Source organism: Mauremys reevesii, linkage group 3, assembly GCF_016161935.1.
Source record: "Mauremys reevesii isolate NIE-2019 linkage group 3, ASM1616193v1, whole genome shotgun sequence".
NCBI classification, from domain to species: domain Eukaryota; kingdom Metazoa; phylum Chordata; order Testudines; family Geoemydidae; genus Mauremys; species Mauremys reevesii.
Genome location: NC_052625.1, coordinates 165,021,957 through 165,038,919, shown reverse-complemented (window position 1 = coordinate 165,038,919; position 16,963 = coordinate 165,021,957). Strand labels below are relative to the sequence as shown.

Below are 16,963 nucleotides of genomic sequence, written 5' to 3'. Positions count from 1 at the left end.
CAGTGGAGGGAGACCCTCTCTCTGTACCAGCGCTCACGCAGCGAACGGGAGGAGAGGTGACGTGAGGAAGACAAGCAGGCGACTCAAACGCTGCTTGGACTAATGAGGGAGCAAACGGACATGCTCCTGCGCCTTGTGCATGTTCTGCAGGACCTCAGGCAGGAGGACAGAGCCCCCCTGCAGTGTATCTGCAACCGCCCTCCCCCGCCACAAAGTCCCATACCCCCCTCACCCAAAATAACCAGAAGGAGGGGCGCCAGGGGCCGTGAAAACTGTCACTGCACCCCAGCAGAGTGCTCAAGTACCCAAAAGCTCTCATAGCCTAAATTTTGAGAAGTCCTTTCCTTCCTGCCTCACCCAAGCCCCCATCCCAGTTTCATCCCCTAACTGTCTAGTTGATAATAAAAAATACTTTTCTGTTAATTACTGTTTCCGTCATGTTCTTTTAGAGGAGACTGTGTTTGAAGGGGGGGAAGGGAGTTGGTAATTTGATAGGACAATCACCTTTACCAGGGTACAGACATGGGGGCAGGATCAGCAGCAGGTCACACACACACTGCAGTCAGTACGCATGGTATGGGAGGTGGTTTGCAGGTTCTGTGTGGGTGGGGGGGTACGTGACTTTGTAGCGGGGGAGGGGGGTTACAGATCTCATGCAACGGTCCCTGTCCTGGACCACAGAGCCACACAGCAGAGGAATCTGTTTCCGTCCTCCCCCGCCACAAGGCCACATAGCCCCCGCACACAGAGTCCCAAAAAGGAGGGATGGCAGGCTCCGTTGAAACATCCAATCCGGCACTGCAGACCGCTATGGGAGCAGGAGCCTGTCATTCCTCGAGTTTACAAGCGGTCTTTACATCACTGCACACCCTACCCAGCACAGTCCGTGTCCCAGTCTCAACCCTGTAACGCAAAGTCATCAGTAAAGAAACCTTTGTAAAGTTACAGTGGAACATGTATTTTATTTTTAAACGTGTGTTGGAAATTGGGGAAGCGGGGTGGGCGGGGTATGTAACTGCAGATGCTAGTCAACAGTAACTTGGTAAAGAAACAGGGGCAGGTTCAGCTTCTCTGTAAAGAAACTGAGCAGTCACAGGTCACACTGCTCACTGCTCGCTGGTACTTGAAGAGTTCCTTGTCGCTGTGCAAGGCGCCTGCACAGAGCTTCACGAGCCAGGGCATTAGCGGGTAGGCTGGGTCCCCGACGATCACTATAGGCATCTGCACATCCCCAAGAGTTATTTTGTGGTCCGGGAAGAAACTACCTTCCTGCAGGCGTCTAAACAGACCAGAGTTCCTGAAAACACGCACGTCATGAACTTTGCCTGGCCACCCGACGTTGATGTTGGTAAAACGTCCCCCATGGTCCACCAGTGCTCGCAGCACCATTGAAAAGTAGACCGATTTCTCAGCAGCTGACTGTGGAAGAGGTGGACGATAAGGTGCGAGGAGTTGACAACGGCCATAACTGCAGCGGGATCCGTGCTCAAAGTGCTGTGGCGCCCGCGCTGTCACTGAGCAGAAAAGTGCACGAACAGATTGCCCGCAGGCGCTTTCAGGGAGGGAGGGAGGGAGGGCGTGATTGACGGTTCAATGATGACAGTTACCCAAAACCACCCTCGACACATTTTTCCCCCCAGCATGCATTGGGGGGAAATCCCAGAATTCAAATGGGCAGCGGGGAGTGCGGGAACTGTGGGATAGCTTCCCACAGTGCACCGCTTCCAAAGTCGACACTGGCCCCGTTACTGTGGACTCACACAGTCGAACTAGTGTATTTAGTGTGGATACACAACTTCGACTTCATAAGGTCGATTCCACAAATTCGAATTAAGTTGATTCGAAATAGTCTTGTAGTGTAGACGTACCCTAACAGACGTATTGGAGCATGAACTTTTGTGGGTGAATACCCACTTCGCCAGATGCACATAGTGGAAATTTCCAAAGGCAGGTATATATATATATATATATATATATATATATATATATATATATATATATATATATATATATATATGCAAGCAAGAATCAGGCTGGAGATAACGAGGTTAGTTCAATCAGGGAGGATGAGGCCCTCTTCTAGCAGTTGAGGTGTGAACACCAAGGGAGGAGAAACTGCTTTTGTAGTAGGCTAGCCAACTATGATTAGACCGTATCAGAAAGCATAGGCACAAGGGGCAACCTGAAGTCTGGCCGCGTGTGTGTAAAAACATTATACACAGAGCTCTTCACCTAAGGGCTCTGTTTTAGTGCAGGGCAAAGCACCACCAGCAGGCGAGAAAAGGCTGGGCAACGTGGCGGCTGTTGGCCTGGCAATACCCTACGTTTCCCATGAGGTGGCAGCACGCCCCTGTGTTACTATGGGGCCTCCACAGAGAGGAACCAAGTGCGAGGCCTGGAAGTGGTGTTAGCAGGCTCGCTCCGGTGCACGCCCCGGGGCCCGCCCAGAGGCAGCGGCGAGGGCTCAGCTGCAGCAGGCGGCGCGCGGAGGAGACTGCGGAAGGCGCTGGAGGCTGGAGCCGGGTTAAGGTACAGAGGGCTCCTGGGCTCGGCCGGGCTATAGGGGCGCTTCCCCCTGCCCAGCAAGGAGCCCGGACGCCTGGCTGAGAGGCAGGCGGTGGCGGTGGCTCTGCGCGGGGAGCCGCAGTCCTCAGCCGGGACGCGGGAGAGGAACTGAACGCGCAGCTACTAGTGCCCGGCGGAGGCAGGCGCGAGATGGGCGGGGAGAGGGTCCCAGCTTGTCCCCCGGGATCCCCAGCTGCTTAGCCCTCCCCGCGCGTGCGATGGTGAAAGTACCCGCGGGGCCAGAGCCGGGCTCTCAGCTGCAGCCCTGCGGGGTCTGCAAAGCGCGACCCCTGCCCTGCGCCAGCGCTTCGACATTCCCTGGGAGGGAGCGGAAAGGGGGCGCCCCCCGCCCTCTCATCACCCAGCTGTGCCTGAGAGCGGCCCCGGCCACCCATACACCCGCGGGTCGTTTGCACTGGGCAGAGCAGGGGCTCGCCAGGCCTACGCAGCAGGCTGAGACGCGCAGTATTGGCCTGCGTCGTTCCTAGAGCACCCTAACCAGCGGGGAGCTGGGCTGCTTTCCGGTTCACCCCCTTCTAGAGTGCGCACTTGCGTCCCCGTCTCTAGTGCTGACAGGACAAACACCACTGGACCTGAACAACCCCGACTCACTCCCACTTAGTTCAGTCCTCACTGCTTGGTGTTATGCGGCGGGGCAGGGGTCTGCGGTGCTCTTCACACGGACTCTTGACCTGCCTGGTCTAGGCCAAATTAGAGCTGGAAGATGGGATGCAACATAAAAGGAAAGTGACCTGCTATGTTAGTGTCATGTTATTGATCATAACTGGGACTGCTCGCCCAGTAAAGCTACTCACCGCTTTAGTGTAAGCGTAATGGGGCCTTTGGGTAGTGAGCTCTGGGCAGGCAGACCACCGGACAGATCTTGGCAGCTTTGGGGCTCTCTGCTGGGGCGAAGGTGTGCCCGTGCGGAACTCGTTGCAGGACTAGGAGCCCTAGATTGTACCTTCTTCAAACCATGTCTCCACCTTGTGGCTTGTAGGCCTCTAGTACATACCTAGAGGTTCAAAATAAATGCAGTCATAATGTCGGTGATTAAATTATAATATGCTTGATCAACTCTCTCCCTGCCTACTCTGTGTTTTGTTTTTTAACATTTAAGATCTAGGAAACCTCCCTTCCCAGGACACAACCCAAGGTGGATGGGGAAAGGAGTGAGCAGAAAGGAGGAGGCTCGCTCTTCGGTTGGGAAGGGGGGAGATTTTATCTACGTAGGAATAGCAAACTTTTGCATGTTTTTTATACATTTCATGTTGTTACTATGGGATTTTTAATGTAACACGCTGTTATTTGTAATTCTGTATTTGGTGAATTACTTATTTGTATAGCACCCAAAAGTGTGCAAGGAACATTGCAGAATGAACAGAACAGTAATAACGCCTAGCTGTGTTATAGCACTTTTCATCAGCAGATCTCAAAGCATGTTTTTATATCATGCTTTACAAAGGAGGTCAGTATCATTGTCGCCATTTTACTCATGGAGAGATTGCTTGTTCCCCTCTCTGTGCCTCAGAGAGCGAGCTCCCTACCCCAATCAGCTTACTGCCTATAGCTTCTAAGGCCCTAATCTTGCAAGGACTTACTCATGAGCATAAGTCTCTGAAGGACTGGAGCCTAATTTTAGATATGCCACAATGTGTAAGGTTAAAAAAAAAGGTGGGGGGGGCATAGACAGATAGGCAGGTGTGAAAAGGGACAAGGGTTACAGTAAAAAGATCACACAGGTCTGCCAACAGGGTGGGACAAAGGGGATAATTTCCCAGGGTCCCGGGTGATTTAAAAGGGCCCAGGGGCCCCAGGCCACTGCCACTGTGGCAGCGGTGGTGGTGGTGGCCAGGAGCCCCGGGCCCTTTTAAATCGTGCAGGCAGGCTGCAGGGCTCAGAGGCCTGCCTGCCCTCCCCAGACGCCTGCTTGGGCAACTTGTCGACCCAGCAGCCAGCCCCAGCTGGGGAGAGAAAGGGGCAGGGCCAGAGCCTCCCTTCTTCCGGCCACACAGGGCAGGGAGTGTCAACAGCAGCAGCTCTCTCCCTCGCAGGCTCAGCTTCTGGGAACAGGAGCCAACTCTAAGCATGCCGGGGAGGGCAGGGGAGCTCCAGCTCAATGGGCCACTGTCACCAGAAGCTGAACCTGTGGGGGGCCAGCCTCCTGCTGCTGCAGCCAGGCATTCTCCCAGGCAGGTGCTGGGCAGCATCTGGGAGTGGCTCCAGAGCCTGGCTACCAGAAGAGCAGCCAAACAGCCTGGGGGAGCTGGGCCAGCACAGCAGGAGGACAGAGCTCCATGCTTAGCTAACTTGGTAAGGGGAAGAGGGGCATGGAGAGCACGATGGCCCCAGGCTGGGGGCAGGATGGAGAGAAGTCACATTGGAGGTCATGTGGGAGGGGTCACGTGGGGGTGTCACGTGTTTCCCCTCCCCCCCCCCCCGCTAGTGCCTCCCTTTGTGTCCCTCCCACTAGTTGCCTCTGGCAGGGCCAGTGCAGGTGCAGCACTGCCCAAATGTCAGGCAGACCAGGGGCACATTGACTGTTCTGCCGTGGGGCCCGGAATTGCTGTTGGCGGACCTGCCGGTTTCAGCACATGCACATTTTAAGTATTGCCACAATACTGAAACTTGTAACTTGTTATTTATTATTGTTTGGAGTACTCATGGATAATACTTCATAATCCTAAACAGGAAATCTATTTTTAAAGCAGAATTTGTCATTTGTTCAGAGTTGTCATTTGTTGTCTTTTTTTAGAGTGGTGATCATGGCAATTGACTGGATTGGGTTTGGTTATGCGATAGTGGTGGCTCTTGGCGGTGTTGTAGGATATACTCGCAAAGGTAAATGTGGGCGTGGCAGGATTTGGAAACGGAGGGATTGATTTTCTAGTGTCTTACACCTTGTGAAGTCATTTACACCAATGCAAAGTAGGGATAAATTGCTCCTAAACCAGAATGATGGTATTTTAAATTCACTTTGCACAATATAAATGGCTACATGAGTCAGATTCTGACAAGTAGTTCAGACCAAGTCAGGAAAGAATTACTGCTGCTTCTGTCTAGATCAGTGGTGTGCAACCTGCAGCCCATCAGGGTAATCTGCTGACAGGTCGCAAGACAGTTTGTTTACATTGGCCGTCCACAGGCACAACTGCCCGCAGCTCCCAGTGGCCGCGGTTTGCCATTCGTGACCAATGGGAGCTGCAGGAAGCGGTGTGGGCCTCAGGGGGGAGGGGGCATGGCTGCGGCCCAGGCCAGCCCCCATAGGGGGCAGGGAGGGGAGGGAGTGCCACCCAGCTCCGCTGCCAGCCTGGGGTCCCAGCCCGACACCCAGGGCTCCGCTCCCACCCCCTGGTGTGGTCCCAGCCTTGACTCCTTACCGTGTCCACGTCCCTCCCTTCCCGGAGCCGTGGCCCCACTCTCTGCCCCGGGTGGGGGGGGGGGACAGGATGGAAGAATCCCTTTTGTCTCTGTAGTAAATGTCTACAGTACAGCAGCACAGCTGCAGCTGTGCTGCCATAGTGTTTCTAGTGTAGACATACCCTAAAACAGAACTCAATAGAGAATCTGGGGTATGGACTTCACAAAACCCAGCATTGGAACTTTATTCCTATCAGGCTGTTATACAAGACCTACTCATTGAAACATTACATAGTAAAAATGATTCTTTTCCAGAGTAGTTCATAGCCAAAATGTGGGAAAACTCCAGTTCATCTCAGATTTTAGTTGTAGCAGGAAAATATACAGGAAATTGTCTAATAATAATATTAATATTCTGTAGTCTGTTTTTTTCAGTTGTTCCTCATGTTTTCATTTTTATATTCCTTTAAATGGTTTGCTGCAGGAAGTATAGTCTCTTTGGTTGCTGGTCTCTTCTTTGGTTTGATGTCTGGTTATGGAGCGTATTGTGTAACACATGACTCCAGAGATGTGAAGATATCATTTTGTAAGTATTAAAATGTGTACAGTTTAAAATAGACTTTTACATGAATTAAAGACTGTTCAAAATACATATTTTGTTTAATTTTTTGCATCACATGACACCTTAGTTAAATTGTCAGGCAGACTAGTTAGACTGCTTCAATTTAGTCTTTTAAAATTGGAGGCTTTATACATACAAAAAGCAGGTAACAGGATATGACAGAGACTAGATGTTTGAGGTAATACCTTTTGTTGGACCAACTTCTGTTGGTGGAAGGTACAAGCTTTCAGGCTTCACAGAGCTCTTCTTCAGATCTGGGGAAGGTAACCAGAGTGTCTAAACTGAATACAAGTTGTTCACACATGCTGCAGGAGACCACTTAAAACAGGGATCGGCAAACTTTTTGGCCCGAGGGCCACATCTGCATATGGAAATTGTATGCCAGGCCATGAATGCTCACAAAATTGGGGGTTTGGGGGCAGGAGGGCTCCAGCTAGGGGTGCTGGCTCTGGGGTGGGGCTGGGGATGAGGGGTTGTGGGTGCAGGAGGGTGCTCCGGGCTGGGACCAAGGGGTTCGGAGGACGGGAGGGGGTTCAGGGCTGGGGAAGGGGGTTGGAGTGCAGGCTCTGGGCAGTGCTTACCTCAAGCAGCTTCCAGAAACAGCAGCATGCCCCCGCTCTACGGCTCCTACTTGGAGGCGCAGCCGGGGGGATCTGCCCACTGTCTCCAGGCACCGCCCCTGCAGCTCCCATTGACTGTGGTTCCTGGCCAGTGGGAGCTGCAGGGGCAGTGCTTGGGGTGGGGGCAGCGTGTGGAGCCCCATGGCTGCCCCATACATAGAAGCTGGAGGGGGGAAATGCCATTGCTTCCAAGAGCTGTGCGGAGTAGGGCAAGAGCCCGATCCCACTCCCCAGCTGGAGCGCTAGAGCAGGGCAAGCCTCACACCCCACTTCCCAGCGGGAGCTTGAGGGCCATATTAAAACATCTGGAGGGACGGATGTGGCCCCCAGTCCATAGTTTGCCCACCTCTGACTTAAAATGAAGTGGGTAATTAAGGGATTTTTCACCTGTCCTGCCTCTCTCATATCCTGGAACTAACAAGGCTACAGCAATGCTGCAGACAGGTAAATGTTCTCTTTACATATATTTTAAAAACTTTTCTACTGTTAGATTTTTTTTTAAATTGTTTTTGACTGCTTTCAAAGTAAGGGCCTGAGCCTGCAAAAACCTACATACATGTTTAACTTTGTGCATGGCAACAGTCCCAGTGAATCTGGAACTCAGTGGGATGGTGTAGGTGTGATAAAGCTAAGCATGTGCATAAGTGTTTACATGATCTAGGCCTAAAAAACAATAGTCACTACTATATCCATCTCCAACTCTGATTGTAACAAGGGTATCCTATAATAAATGGTAATGCTTTGCTAGGAAACCAGAATAGTATCACTCTTACTTTTTACATGTATGAGAAATTATACCATGCAAACACGAAAGGTGTGTGTTACCAGATTTGCCCATTACTTTGGGGTACGTTCATTTACGAGGGTTATTCTTTGGGGTGGGGCAGGAGTTCTGTAATTCTATCAGTGTACTACTTGTGTTTTCATACGGAGCTCTACTTCTCCCTTCTGCAAGTTCCCTCCCAATGGAGCTATCCTGCAGGACCTAGGTTCCCCAGGGCTGGATTCCTCCAGCCCCAGAATCAGATGAAAACACACACACAGCACTCCCAAGCTGCCCCCTTATGTCCTGGACTCAGTAGGCTGGGTCAAGCAGCACTTCCAAGCTGTCATCCTCATATGCCCTTAGACTCAGCAGGCTAGGTCGAACAGCACTTCCAAGCTGACACCCTCATATGCCATGAGGGCAGGGAGAACAACCAGCTTAATCATAAAGTTATTTATTGCCAAGTAATAACCATAGGAGAGCCAAACAAACAAAACAATTACAATATTATATCTAGCTTAAATTTTGATTACAAAAGTCAGGTTTAGAAAACCAGAACTGATCACACAAGTCAGGGTTAGAAAGCTATACCTAGAGTAGAAAAAAAGACAACAGAGAGAGAGTTGGGTTCTCACCACTCTGTGAAGCTTGAACCAGTCAGGGTTCCCAGGTGGTGGTGGTAGCTGAAGGTCTGGAGTGCTGGAGACAGGCAGAACCCCCCGCACAATCAGATTTTGGATCCAGGCATCAGACCCCTTACTTGAGCATGAGTAGGGGGGTTTGTAGGGAAACAAATGGTTCAAGGGAGAACACTAGATTTGTTTATGGGTATAATGGTGGCTCAAGGGAGTATACCAATGTTGTTTTGGTCAGGCTAGATAATAGCTCATTCCTGGCTATGGGGGATGTTCCTTTGAGGGAGCTCACAATGCAATTAGGCAACTTCAGTATTTTGGATACCAGTAAAGGATTTATTACTAGAATTGGTCTGATAACTACTGAGCTCGGTGTATGCAAGCATCGGTTCATTAACATCTGGAGCAGAGATCCCCCATCATGCAGTGCTTCCCTGCTTTTGTGGTCGCAGAGTTCAGTGCAGTTCTTGCTTTGGAATCTCCGTTCTCTATTCTGTATGCTAATGGAGATACTTCCCTGTACCATTTTCGATGCAAATGAGGCTAGGGGAGTTGCCTTAATCGTGTCACCCTTGTTCAGAGGGGTTTAGGTGCATCTCCCACTGCCTTTTCATTGCTTTTTGTAAGTCTCTTTCTTCTGATTGGTTTGGGTTCAAGCAGAGGCTATGGCGGGAGGGGAGGGGGAGAGATGTCCTTCATGAGTCAGACAGGCTGGATACCGTGCCTGATTCCACAAGAACACAGAGCTGACAGGTAACATGAGTTTCCATCTTCAGTGTTTTTATAAATAAATTGTATGCGTTGTCCTGACTTCCATGAACTCTTGAATTCAGATTTCTGTGGCTGGAGCTGCTGTGGGAATTTAGGCCATTGTTTTTCAGTGCCCAATTTGTGACGCCTAAAGCCTGATTTTTCAGAGGTGCTTAGTGCCTAGAGCTCCCATTGGCTTCGCTTGGAGTTGGGGGTGCTCAGCACCCATGAAAATTGGACCCAAGGTGTCTCAGCATTCTTGAATAATCCAGGCATTGGTGCCTGGTCAGTAGAGCCTTTATGGAATGGACATGCTTTTTAATCTGGAATGATGGTAAGTATATTCAGGGCTATAGGAGAAGCTCATGTGGTGTAGCAGTCTTGTTTTTGCTCAGGCACATGCCTGAGGTCAGATGATGGGAGCATAAAAGAAAAGTGGTGATTAGAAATCACTTTGCTTCATTGCTTAAGGAGTGTTTACTTAGGGAGTGGAATTTTATGATCTATGTTTAGCTGTCAGAACTTGTCCTAATGAGCCTACAGAACAAGTTTATGCTCCCTTCCCAAGCAAACGGAACTAATTCTTGTCCACTGTGACTACACTGCTGTGCATAGGGCTGGCTTGTGGATTCTGGAAAGGGATACTTTGGGTTGCCCCATAATAAAACAGGAGGAATTTAGCATCACTGCCAGCTGCAGGAGAAGTAGAGGCCTACTGCCTATGCTGAGACCCATGCTCTTGCCGACTCTCAAAAATTATTTCAAGTGATAGTTCTTCATCTCCCCCCACCTCCCAAATAGCTGTCTGTATTTTCTGGTGAATCTTTCTGCTCATATAGCATTCTACTAATGTGTCAAAAATCCCTATGACAGACGGTTAAGAATCATTGGCATTTCCATTTTACAGGTGGGGAAAGAGTGACAGGAGCATTGTATGATTCCCACAGTAGCCTTAATTATGCCAGTGTTGGAGTTGGGGTTAGAACCTATATTATTCTGCATCAGATACCCTATCACATTACGGAGCTATCCCATCTCTTTTAGGCCAATGTGGCATTGTCCAACCTCAGAGGAACCAGCTGGGCTGGAACTTTTGGCACCTCTGATGCCATTAGTGGCAACTCAGATGGCACTACTCCTCACAGCCAAGAACTGGTGTCCGGTCTGCCCCCATGAACCAAAGAGCCTGTGGCCATGCCATAGGCCACATCAATAACAATGTTCTTTAGGGGAAATATGTGACAAGCAGCTGTTTATATTTTCAAGGCAACCTTTCAACAAAAAGACTTAACTTTTTTTTATTGCAGAGATTAGCCTTAGCATTTATAAGTTCCTGAAATTGGGGGTTGGGAAAGGCGCTATAATGGTATATGATGAGGGGATTTGTGAGGCAGTGTCCAGTCAACTGGTACAATGTGTAGTGGCTTGTACTACTCTCCTGATCACTCCTTACATGCAAATGTAGCAGAATAATTCACACTGTTTGACAATGTTATGAGTGTCTGCAAAGTAAGATTCTGCATGTTTCTATATTTAGAAATGTTACTTACATCTAAGAAAATCAGAGTACTGTATTTTGAAAGATTTTTGGGGCTGTAGGTTAAAATAACGGTGCACAGTTGTTTCATCTCTAGATCTCAAAGTACTCACCAAAGGAGGTCAGCATCATTATCCCCATTTTACAGATAGGGAAACCAAGGCACAAGGAGTTGCCAAGTGTCAACTAGCAATCTAGTGACTGAGCTGGGACAAGAAAGCAGGTCTCCTGAGTTCTAGTCTGGTGCTCTATCCATTAGGCTATACATGTAGCTAGTTACAGCATGCTGTTAGACCAGGGGGGAGTTCTATCACATGAAGTTTCACAGCAGAAGGTAGTGAAAAGTGTATTTGGTAGTCCTTTGATAAGTAACCACAGTCTTGAAAATTCCACTGCTCCATAGCATTGGGGAAAACAGTAAATATGGTGTTTATTTGTCTGTTACAGTTTCAGCTTTTATACTGACCATTGTAATGGGAATGAGGTTCAAGAGGTCCAAGAAACTAATTCCAGGTGGACTAATAGCTGGTTTAAGGTAGGTGTGTATATCTATGTTCAGTTCCTACTGCAATGATTCCAGCCTGTTTCAAATGGTAGCCAGTTGACATCCAATCCAAGAACATGGTGATTGAAGTTGTTACCATCCAGTAATTGTTAGATGGGCTAAATGAAATGAGCATGAAGTCCAGTTTCCAGTAGACAGCTGTCCACAAAAAACGCACATCTGATAGTAATTGGGAGCCTCAGAAAAGAGGATACTAACAGTTAGAGATCAGAATGTATTGATGAAGGCCTTAAAAAGTACCTGAGGTAATTATGTGCCAAACTTTTTTAACATGAATACTTAAATTTGGGCTCTTAAGTTCATACTCGGTGACCTAAATAAAAATGGCCTGGCTTTTCTGAGCAAATTTCACTATAGTCCATGGAAGATGTAAGTGCTTTGAAAATAAGGCTACCTTTATTTAGTTGTCTTGATTTAGGTAGCCAGGTTTGAAAATTTTGGCCAGTATTACTGCATATGATGAGTCAACTGTTTCATTCCTGTGCTGCTGTTCTTTATTTTTACATATAAAGAACATTTTCCATATTTATTCCATAATTTGGTTCCATAGTAATTCCAAACTTATTTTCTGTGACTCCATCTCTCAAAACATTTTTCAGTTTGCAAGTAAATTGTTTTTCTAACTGTTCAGTCTTCAAGATGAACGTGCAAATTAATTTTTTCCTACATTTTACATCATTATTGAAAGATTTAGCTGTGAGAACTTTCATTGATGGTGCATGCATTGGAATAAAATTATCCTCCTTTTTCAGAACTATAGTGTCTGTGCATGGCTAAAAAAGATACACATCAACCAAACTGTCAGCTCAGTTTTCATGGTGGAATCTTCAGCAGTGATTCATAAATTTCAAGGCCCCAAGTAAATATTATGATCATAATGAGTCTGACCTCCTGCATAACACAAGCCATAGAATTTCACCCAATAATTCCTGCCACAAACCCTTAACTTCTGATGGAGCTAAAGTATTGTCAAGTGATGCAAGAGGCAGAAAGTATTCAGGCCAATATTCAGGTCCTAGGTTGAATTTGCAGGGCAGATACTTAGAAATATCTTTTTGATTTGTAAAAAGAAATTTGATATGGTGTCACTGAGAGAATAAATATGGAACTCTGGTGTCACTTTTCTGACAATAAGTGCATTTCATGCATGCAGGCCATGAATGAAACTGTCCCCTTAGATTAATATTTGTGCAATGTCTTTATTAACATTAGTACAGAACTCTTTGTATGGCTAAACCAGCTCACCACTAAAACTAAACATATTGGACCAAATTCTGCTCTGAATTCACTGAGACTACCTAGAGTGCAAGTCAAGACTAAGACTGTGTTTCAAAATGGAACCATAGCTGACAACCGTTATCAGCAAACTTTGCAAGTGAACAAGTGAAGCTGCAAGCATAGATAAGGTGAAACCATGTTCAGCATGATTCCAACTGACTGTTGTAAACAACAGCTCCATTTCCAAGTGCAGACACAGACAAATATTGTTTTAACCCATATAGGGTTAAAAGGTACTTAAGCTTTTCACACCACTCTTAATTAAATCTTCCCTGTAGCAACTCTATGTTGGACCGTGCCTTTTACTGTATTTATTGAAACAGTGTGAAGACTGTTTCAGTTAGAACATGAACTTTATGCCTGGCATGAGCACTTTGTCTGGAAATCATTAATATATGCGAAAGTATTCTGGTAACTTTGAAACCTAGAACACACTGGAAAAGCAATTCGGTATTTTTGTTTTCAAAAATCTCTCCCTCAAATGGATCAAAACTTAGAGGAGTGGTGTCTCCAATCATGTATACCTGAATTATATTCATATAGCTCCATTCACACAAATATAGGTGGCAGGAGGATCAGGCCCAAAAGGTCTAGAAGATTGTGCTTTCTCGAACCTGTAAGTCCCGATTCTCACTAGTGTTACGTTGGTGTAATTTCACTGACATCTTCCAAAGTATGCTGGCATACAACTGGTAAATGCAATGGAGAACCAGACTCTAGAAGTGTTTTTAAAGATTTTAAGTTATAGGCTCCAGATTCTCTCGTCTGTACCCAATAGCAAATTCATGAATGGGTTTTATGCTATTTGATTGTTCATACCCAAACTTTATTGTTTCTTTCACTTTTGTTCTATGTTTTGATGCAGCCTTTTGATGATTTTGAGATTGGTTTTTCTGCTGCTGTAAGAGACAACAGCAACTAAGGACTGAAGTACGAATATCATTTCTCTTCAACAAGCAGACAAGCTCTTTGTACTTCAAGTATGTCTGTCCTTTTTTTCCCCCCCCACTGTAAAAGTTAACAAATACAGCTGAAATTTAATTCCTCAAAGTTCTTTGATATGTTGAAAGCTTTTTTAATTAAACAAGAAGGTTTTTGATAGTTTCTTTCTTGTATCATTGTTTTCATTTAAGCAATTTATTGGCTGGATTTTTTTTCCCCAGAGGTGCTGAGGGGGCATAGCACCACTAAGAAATCAGTGGATGTTAGAAATGTTCTGCACCTTTGAAACTCGAGCTACGTATGGATGTGTCACTAAACTAAAAAAGGGATAGTATTAAACCATAATGTTGTAAGCGTCTAATATCAGGTAATCAATAGAAGCTCGACGTAACATGCAAACTAAAGTCTTGTCAGTACTGATCATGTAATGCACTGCGTTTTATCAAAATCACTAACAGATGAGGGTATATGCTTGTGCTCCATATTGCTCTAGAATATATTTTGTTTCTAAACATGTAAATATCTCCTTCCAGGGGCTAGAGAATGTATACATTGTTACCAGTAATCAAATAAAAGATGGAACATATTAAGCAGTTTCTCTTTTAATCTTTCATATTGACTGACAAACTCCAGAGACCATTATTTGTAGTGTCAAGTGAATGGAAGAGTTTTGATTGGTAGCTGTGTACACCTTTCCTACTAAGAGTCCAATTCCGTAAGGTGCCCTCAACTTCTATTGATTTCAATAGAAGTTGAAGAATGCTGAACATTTTGCAAGATTGGGTCTTAAAATCTCACTTCCAAACAAAACGTGCTCAGTTTGCAGTTGTGATATGAAGCTGACTCTCGGGATTGAGTGGAGCTGCACAGGGATTCACTTCACCTCTTTACAATAACACTCCCCCAGCAGCATCTGGATATTTCCAGCAACAAATTGTAGTTGGCTTTTGGCTGATCGGAGAGGGCTGCAGCTCTCCCTGTAGCTTCAAGGGATGACTGACTGGCCTTGTCCTAGCTCTTCATAGGGCAACTTTGCTACTTGCTTCTTGAACATTTGAGGAGGTGCCAGTAACCCTGTGCCTCCCTCTTCCCCACATGCAGTAGGGATTCTTGGGAGGAGAAGGAAGGCAGAATTCATGTTCCTCAGAAAGATTGGCTGAGAAGACTTTAAACGAAAAACAAAGTGGTTCTAATTATAATGTGGTTAGAACAGCAGTTCTCAAACTGTGGGTCACAACCCCATTTCAATGGGTTCGCCAGGGCTGGCTTAGGCTTGCTGGGGCCCAGGGCTGAAGCCAAAGTCCGAGGGCTGAAGGCCTGAGTGGTGGGGCTCAATGTTAGTATATAGGCTTGTGTGTTAGCCTCAAATAGAATTTGGGATTTGACTTTTTGATACTCCTATATCTTATACTAATATTTGTGAACACAGACACTGTGTGTGTTGCTTCTGCCTAGCCAGATGGGTTTGTTAGTATAATGGGAACAGATAAGAACAGTTAAAGTGTTACTGGGCCGGTGGGAGTATAATATACAAGCGCACACTTTGAGACTGCCTCAACTCCTATCTCAAGGCAAGGTCAAGCAACCAGTTGGGAAGGGCAAGGGATGATTGGGGGGGCCAGACATAAGAAACACTAAATGCCAAAGAAAAGCCTGGCCTTGGCCAGTACACAGCCTCACGCCTTACCCCTCCCATGGGATACAAAAGAGGCAGAAGACACCACCACAACCCTGACTCATGGCCTTTCAAAATGGAACTTGACCATAAGTTGTAAGGGGTGGGATGGGCATGCATTGCAGGTATATTTGGACCTGCTACTGAGGAGAAGGTGGGAATGAGGAACAGAGAGACAGACAAGGCTCTGTGGCATCAGAGCTGGGAAGGGGGATATGAGGTAAATACTTTGCAGCATCAGAGCTGGGAATGGAACACGGTGAAACAGACTCTGCCCGCTTGTAGAGCTAGGGATATGCTTACTTACAACTAACCCCAATAAACATTGCATTGCCTGCACTTCTGACTTCCGATCTTCTGCTTTCTGTCTGCGTGACAGGAACCAGGGGAGGAGGTGAAGGGGAAGCCCTCTAACACTCAGTTACAGGCCCTGTGCCTGGTGCTGAAGCCCTTGGTCTTCCACTTTGGACCCCGTATCTGGGGTGGAGTTGGCTCAGGCTTTGGTCTTCCCTGCTGGGGTCATGTAGTAATTTTTATTGTCAGAAGGGGGTTGCGGTGCAATCAAGTCTGAGATCCCTGGGGTTAGAACATTGGATGAAAAGGCTTTAGGTGTTGCTTGTTTCCACACAGTACTCAGAGCAGTGAATCCTCTCCTTCAATTAGGAGCCTAAGCCAGGTCAGCCATTTCTCAAAAAAACACCACACATGCCAGTCACCCCAGCCTCCACCCCATTGTAGCTCCTAGGTCTGTAAGAGCCTTGTTTTCAAATCCCACTTCTGCCTGCTTAGGGGCAAGGACTTGAAGTTGGGTCTCCCACATCCCAGGGGAGTGCATCCTGACCACCAGGATACAGTGTCAATCGCTCTCTGAACCAGTGAAAAATTGTTACCGCGTAGAACAGCTTCAACAGGGAGATCAAGATCCAGCCCATAATACCCAGGGGCTAGGATACTGGAGAACTGGATTCTACTCCTTGCTCCAGAACAGGTCACCCACATCCCAGGAGAATGCCTTGATTACTGGTTCTTATTACCCAACCCCCTTCCCATCTTGAAGTAAATTAGGTTGCTCATGGGTGTGTTTTGGGAAGATGCTCTGAATATATAGGCAGGGAAGGTGTAGTTTGAGACTCCCCCTAGGCCATGGGTATTATCCGGCCTTAGTCTTGCACCTGGCCAGGAATGGGCACTTAGGGGACTTTGCCAGCAGAAATTTAGGGACTTAGGGCACCTCTAGGGTTAGGCAGCAGCTTTTGGCGGAGGGGGAGGTGTGGTTAAAGAAGGGAGGTTTGAAGATCTAGCCCAGGGGTAGGCAACCTATGGCATGTGTGCCGAAGGCAGCACACAAGCTGATTTTCAGTGGCACTCACACTGCCTGGATCCTGGCCACCGGTCCGAGAGCTCTGCATTTTAATTTAATTTTAAATGAAGTTTAAAATTTTAAAAACCTTATTTACTTTACATACAACAATAGTTTAGTTATATATTATAGACATAAAAAGAGACCTTCTAAAAACATTTAAATGTATGACTGGCACACAAAACCTTACATTAGAGTGAATAAATGAAGACTCGGCGCACACCTTCTGAAAGGTTGCCGACCCCTGCTCTACGTCATGCATGTTGGCTGGATGATGTGGGGAGAAGC

The 16,963-nt window shown here is 47.0% G+C and overlaps 1 protein-coding gene across 1 annotated transcript; it reads left to right on the top strand.

Moving 5' to 3' along the window:
* Positions 1-2,346: 2,346 nt before the first annotated feature.
* On the top strand, positions 2,347-14,226 carry TMEM14A (transmembrane protein 14A). Its single transcript, XM_039532375.1, has 5 exons — positions 2,347-2,529; positions 5,321-5,406; positions 6,410-6,511; positions 11,303-11,390; positions 13,564-14,226. Exons 2-5 carry the CDS (start codon positions 5,331-5,333, stop codon positions 13,601-13,603), a joined length of 306 nt encoding a protein of 101 aa, XP_039388309.1. The 5' UTR covers positions 2,347-2,529; positions 5,321-5,330; the 3' UTR covers positions 13,604-14,226.
* The last annotated feature ends 2,737 nt before the right edge of the window (positions 14,227-16,963 follow it).